The following is a 4,940-nucleotide window of genomic DNA, read 5'->3' on the forward strand; positions in this document are numbered from 1 at the left end:
CCCTCACCCCCAGGAAACCCTGGCCGTTACACGGGGTCCAGCTCACGCTGCCCAGCGGTGCCTTCACGTGGCGGTTGTGCACACGCAGGTGCCACACACACCGTTTAGGCTCATTGCCCTGCCACCAGGTTTTGTTACGGTACCAGTGCATCCCTTTAGTTACTGACTGGAGAGAGACTTCTAAAAGGAACAGGGATGGGGACCCACAGGCTCCCAGTCACTGCTGGGCAGGACCTGGGGACTTTGTGTGTCTTTGAAAGTCCAATCCTAGGACGTCCCCTGGCACCTCACCTCTGTAGACTCCTCCTGTTCGTTGATCACCAGGAAAGCATCCTCAGTGGCCTGGCGCTTGGCGTCCGCGATGGTCTGTTCCATCCGAGCCCTCTCAGAGGCAATCATCTCAAACGCCTTCTGCTCGGCCTCCGCCACCGCTTTCTGCACCTCCGACATGGCCTGGCGCTTCACCTCGTTCACGGCTTCTTCTGGAAGAAAAGAGCAGCTTCACCCACCTGCCCGAGGAGGGGTGAGCCTCCGGGAGACGTGGCGATGCAGCGGCGTGTTCCCTGCGGCTGGGACGGCTGCGGGGCACGGTCAGCACCAGCATCACAATCCCTGCTCAGCCCCATGGGATCCCCCCAGCACCGGGCAGGAGCAGAACCCTCTGGAAAAGGCAGGCTGGGGGCACTGGCAGCCAACCCGGGGCGTTTCGCAGCTGGGCTGCTCCTGGTTCTGCAGAGCAAAGCCGCAGCAGCTGGATCTACCTCAACCGATCTGGCAGAATCCCTGCCGAGGTTACTAGCAGACACTTACCAGCTTTTTTCCATATCTCTTCGGTGACGTAGCCTGTTCCCGACCTGCTGCTGAACTCCCGCAACGAATCTGTTGGAATAAGGGACAGAGGGAAGGGTTGGCAAAGCCCCGTCCCACCCCACAGCTGTGAAGTGCCCAGCGGTACCTTGGTACATCGCGGGGCAGGGTAGAATTAACCAGCTAAAACACAAAGCAGAGGATTTCTCCAGTTAAAGCCATTCCTCAAACACTCAATTATAAATTACAACATTTAATTAGTGCCGTGCATAATTTATGACACTGTATAACCAATTTCCATCTCCTGGTACTCTCTAACAACAGGCACTGCTTATAAATACACACCAGCAAACATCTGCACTGTCCAGTGACGGGAGCATCGATCTATACAAACAGCAGTTTACGTAAAAGCAGCACTTCCCATTCCCAGGGGCAACTCAAAGGCTTGAACTGACGGACAGACTGTCCTGCAGGACCTCTCACGGCGAGAGGTGTCCACGGTCCCCAGCGCCCGCCAGCCTGCCCAGAGCCTGTCATGCGAGGACAAACAGACTGCAGTCACACGGGAAAGCTCTTCAGAAGCCTTGTCCTGTGTTCTCTCTGCATAGTAACTTTAAGAGTAACTTTAGAGTAACTTTCTGCAGAGTCAAACCAAAAACTGATTCATGTCAAAGGCTGGAGGGAGAACCAAAGCACTCCGGGAGGGCAGGGGGGTATCTAAGCCCCCGGCACACCTGGGGATGCTTCCCGATGTTCAACTGCACCTTCTCACCACAGCCGTGGTCTCACAAGGGGAGAAAGCATCAAGAATGCTCCCAGTTTATAAAAAAAGTTAAATTATATCACCTTTAACATGGGGCTGGAAGTATATTAGTCACGATACGCTGAAATACAGAAAAGCTAAACGCTGGCTGTGCTCGTCAGGTCGCCACGCACGCCCAGCCGCCCGCGGGCTGCTCTGCAGTCACAGGTGGAGCCACGGACGCATGGTTTCTGAGAAACATGGCTTCATATATTTTATTTTAGTTCCTTCTGCTTCTCTACCTGTTCTTGTTTTCCCAGGAAATGCTCAGTCTTGCGGTCTGAGAAGCATCAGAACTTGTTCAATTGCAGCTAAATCCGCACTGGGCACTGATTGGGGTGGTTCTTTTTGACATGCAGGAGGATTCACTCGTTATTGTGTATACAGACAAGTTGAATAGATATAAAATTGAGATTTCTGGTTTGACATTTATTCCTATTGTTAGAAAACACCCATTTTTTTAACTATTGAATGATCAGTGGTTTTTTTTCAGCATTTGACCTACAGCCTATTTGTTTGGACAGAAATTAGAATTACATCCAAACACATCAACTCAGCATTTTAGACTTGGTTTTTGTAGAGGGTCAAAACCTCTGGATACTGGAGGGGAAAAATAGTCAGCTTTAATAAAGTTAACTCATGATACAAAAATAGAATTAATAACTCAGGTAGTAGCTCTTACACTTACAGCAGCCTTGGGTATTTTTAGCATTAGCAGACCTTGACATTTAAAATCCTCTAGGCAGGACAGGCTGGAAGGGGGAGAGGGCTGGAGCCAACCACCTCTCCTCCCTCCCCACCCTCTGGTTTCCCAGAGCTGAATGAACTGGGCTGGCTTTGGTCAGCAAGGATGGCTTGGTGACAAGGAAGATGCTCTTCTGGCACCAGCTGAAGGTGCTGCCACTGCCCAGAGGTGCCTTCAGACGCCAGCAAACGCTGCGTCCAGGAACTCACCCAGCTCCTGTGCAACGACTCGTCTCTCTTCCAAGCTTTGAGAACAGCTATGTGCTGCTTAAGTATTTAATTTATATTCAAATTGGAATATATGATCATCACTTTATGCCTCATATAGCCTTGTTGTAATTAGACACCCACTTAGAAAGGTCCTGGCGCAGCTCGCCCGCCCCGGCTTACCGCTGCCGATGGAGTCGGAGCTGCTGGGGCTGTGCTGCCGGGAGATGAGCTCGCCGCCCGCCTTCCGCGGCTCGGCCGTCTCGCTGCAGCGCCTCTTCCAGTAGTTGAGCTCTTCGCGATCGGCCTCCTGGCAGCGCCGCAGCACGGCCATGGAGCGCCGGGTCTTCTCCACCATCTCCATGATGCAGTTCAGTGCCTGTAGGGAGGAGAATGCATATGGTCATCTCCTGAATTTCTCATCAGAGGTACCCCAGGGACCATCCCAGGAGGATGAAGCACAAGGTCGTTTCATGGGAACGGGCTCTGAGCACAGTGTTTCGGAGGATGCAGTATCCAAATGGGTAAGGTTGGGTCCCGCACCCACACGTGCAGCGGCGATGCTGAGCAGCACCGGCTGGGACCGGGGTGATCACACCTGCACCGTGGGGCTTTGGGCACCACAGGAGGTTTAGGGCCACGCTTCTAAACACAGAGCTGAAAAAACCCACCTTCCTGCAGGAACAGGGCGTCCCTGCAAGGGCTGGCTGTCATGCCAGCTCTCCGTAGCCACATCCCAGCTCGCAAATATTCAGCTACAGGGGCCCCTACTCCACACACACCCCACCTCCAGACATCAGCTTCAGAGCATGAGCAAGCATGGGGTCTCTCTGCATCTGTGATCCAAGCTGAACTTCAGTCCCATCTCTTTGGGGGAAACCCTCCAGTGAAGTGGTGCGATGAACACCCTTGCTCAGAGCAGACTGCACAACATCTGCCAGACGTACCAGGTCTTGCTGGTGGTGTCTAGTTGAGACTCATAAAAGGCTGGCAGCCCAGGAAAAAAAGCTCCCCAGCTCCAGACATATCATCCAAAGTGATTTTGGCTTCCACTGACCATGAGCAGAGAAAAGCTGCCAGGAAAGCGCTATTGCTCCTATCTGCCCTCCCACCATTCACCTTCTCGTGGTGGCTTGTTCCTCTCCAAGCCACTAGGAAAGCCCAGACATGGTATCAGCAACAAGAAAATAACAAATTGGAGCAGGTGGACATGCATCCCACAGAGCTTCTCACACCTCCTGCCATGCCTTACATGATCGAGATGCTTCCACTCGTCCGCCCACTCTCTCTCTGTTAAGCGGTGGTCCACCAGCTCGTCCTGGTATCCTCCATTCAAACCTGCAACACACCGCGGCCAGGAGAGCGATTAGAGGGACCCAGTGCTTTCAGGAGGTTCTGAAGAGGGAAGGTGGCCCAAAGCAATGACAGAGAGCTGTATTTCCAGCCACACACAGCTGGGATTTTAAAACACATCTCAAGGAGGTGGCTTTACAGGAGCAATTCTGTGCTGGTGCTTCTACCCTTGTCTGTCTGTGATATGCTACAACCCGCTCACGGATCTGGCCCTGACCTGCCTGCGGAGCTGGCTCCCTTCTTATAAACCCCCAGGAGCTCAGAGTGTGCAATTAATGGAATTGCAGACTGGTCTGGGTTGGAAACATGCGATACATGGAATTGCAGACTGGTCTGGGTTGGAAGGGACATTAAAGATCATCTAGTTCCAACCCCCTGCCATGGGCAGGGACACGATGCAGGCTGCCCTGCTGGAAATACAGCGTGCACCTCCCACACACCCCTGGGGAGAAACAGGGCAGGGGGTCAGGCTCTGCTCTCCTGCTTTAGTGATCTTGGAAAAGTTAATTTCCATTTCCCTGCTCTTCATTCCTGCCTCTTGGGTTGGCTACGCTCACCTCACACACCGGCTCCTTCCTCATCCTCCGTGGCTCCAGCCTTTACATGTGCATAGGGAAGTACAAACTCTCAATCCTCCCGTTTTTAACCTCCCACCATCAGTTGTCTTCTCTGAATTTCCTGCAGAAACCCTGCTGAGGATGTGCCCAGCATCACACAGCTTTGGACCTGAGTGGCCGAGCAGGGACCGATGCCAAAGCTCAGCTGCTGGGTCCCACAGCTCCTACAACCAAAACCCCTCCAGGCTTTCTCACCAAGACCGCCGTGCCTGTCCCGAATCTCTCTGTGCTCCAACATCTTGCTGGGGTCCCTGTAGAGGTGGGAGGTGGCGATATCTTCCAAGGTGTAGTGCTGGAGGGGTGGCGGGGTGGGGTGGAACTGCCCCGCGGGGTTCATCAGGGGGATGGTGAGGGCCGGGCTGTGCCGGGGCGCGGGGCTGATGGTGCACACCCGCTTGGCTGGAGGCTCC

General features: G+C 53.6%; 1 protein-coding gene across 1 annotated transcript in view; it reads right to left on the bottom strand.

Moving 5' to 3' along the window:
- The window catches only part of CBFA2T2 (core-binding factor, runt domain, alpha subunit 2; translocated to, 2), a 15,400-nt gene that overhangs the window by 2,358 nt on the left and 8,102 nt on the right, over window positions 1-4,940 (bottom strand). The window contains 5 exon segments of the mRNA XM_010085350.1: window positions 292-482; window positions 811-879; window positions 2,744-2,939; window positions 3,813-3,898; window positions 4,726-4,940. The exon segment at window positions 4,726-4,940 is cut by the window's right edge and continues 12 nt beyond it. Coding sequence (XP_010083652.1) covers window positions 292-482; window positions 811-879; window positions 2,744-2,939; window positions 3,813-3,898; window positions 4,726-4,940 — 757 coding nt within the window.

Source organism: Pterocles gutturalis, unplaced genomic scaffold (genome assembly GCF_000699245.1).
Source record: "Pterocles gutturalis isolate BGI_N339 unplaced genomic scaffold, ASM69924v1 scaffold100, whole genome shotgun sequence".
Lineage (NCBI taxonomy): Eukaryota > Metazoa > Chordata > Aves > Pterocliformes > Pteroclidae > Pterocles > Pterocles gutturalis.